At 74.4% G+C, this 849-nt stretch overlaps 2 protein-coding genes across 2 annotated transcripts in view; both read right to left on the bottom strand.

Annotated features, from left to right (window-relative positions):
* Positions 1 to 646, bottom strand: part of DENND2C (DENN domain containing 2C) — a 16,298-nt gene extending 15,652 nt beyond the window's left edge. Inside the window, exon 1 of the mRNA XM_019513759.1 lies at positions 8 to 646. Within this exon, the coding sequence (XP_019369304.1) occupies positions 8 to 563 (556 nt within the window). The 5' untranslated portion in view covers positions 564 to 646. The remainder of the gene's footprint in view (positions 1 to 7) is intronic.
* A 70-nt stretch (positions 647 to 716) lies between these two features.
* Positions 717 to 849, bottom strand: part of AMPD1 (adenosine monophosphate deaminase 1) — a 9,081-nt gene continuing 8,948 nt past the window's right edge. Inside the window, exon 14 of the mRNA XM_019513760.1 lies at positions 717 to 826. Within this exon, the coding sequence (XP_019369305.1) occupies positions 717 to 826 (110 nt within the window). The remainder of the gene's footprint in view (positions 827 to 849) is intronic.

Here is an 849-nt window from a genome sequence, read left to right on the forward strand (position 1 = left end):
GCCCTGCCGGGTAGCCCCAGCCCCTGGGCCGGCAGCTCCTTCTCGACGGAGCCGCAGCTCCCCCTCTTCCTCTTTGGGTCCGCAGCAGCCACGGCAGGTGGGGCAGGGGGCAGGGGCTCCATTTTCCGCCACAGCCCACGGGAAGTGTAGAAGTTCCCCGGGGGCAAGGCTCGCGCGGGGTCAGGGCAGCCCGGCTGCCAGTCCCCGTTGTCCAGGGCCGGGGGCACGGAGCAGCGGGGGCACGGCTGTGGCTGCGGGAGCTCGGCAGGGCCCCTGCCCCCCTTGCCCTGATGGCAGGGCCTTGGGCCTTCCCCAAAGTCCAGGCCCAGGCTCTTGGCATCTGCGGGCCGCGCCTTCCCTGGGGCTTGCGACCTTGCGCTGGCCGGAGCAGCGCTGTCCTGGTCGTACTTCACCCCGAAGTCCCTGGTCTGCTGCCCGCCGTCGCCAGCGCCCCCGCGCGCCCGCCCCTCCCACTGCGAGATCTTCTGCTTGATGTTGCGGCAGTGGCTGCGCGACAGCGTCTGCGTGGCCGCGCGCGAGAAGCTGTCGTCCGCGGGGTGCATGGCAGGTGCCCGAGACCTCACGGACGCCCCATCACAGCTGCTGCGCGGTCCCTCCTGGGCCACGTGCTGGGCCTGCCGGCCTGGAGCCCCCGAGCCCTGCAGCCCCCCAAGCGCCAGCCCCCGCGCAGCGCGGCCCTGCGGAGAGACGGTACGTCAGGTGGACGCACCCCCCGTCCCAGGGCCTGGCCCTGCCTGGCCCCCTTTCCCTCGGGGCCAGGACGCGCGAGGCCGCGATCGCCTGCGGGGCAGGGGCAGGGCCGAGGCTGCCCTGGCAGGAGGGGTGCCC

This window comes from Gavialis gangeticus, unplaced genomic scaffold (assembly GCF_001723915.1).
Source record: "Gavialis gangeticus isolate Ggan-Ray unplaced genomic scaffold, GavGan_comp1, whole genome shotgun sequence".
Lineage (NCBI taxonomy): Eukaryota > Metazoa > Chordata > Crocodylia > Gavialidae > Gavialis > Gavialis gangeticus.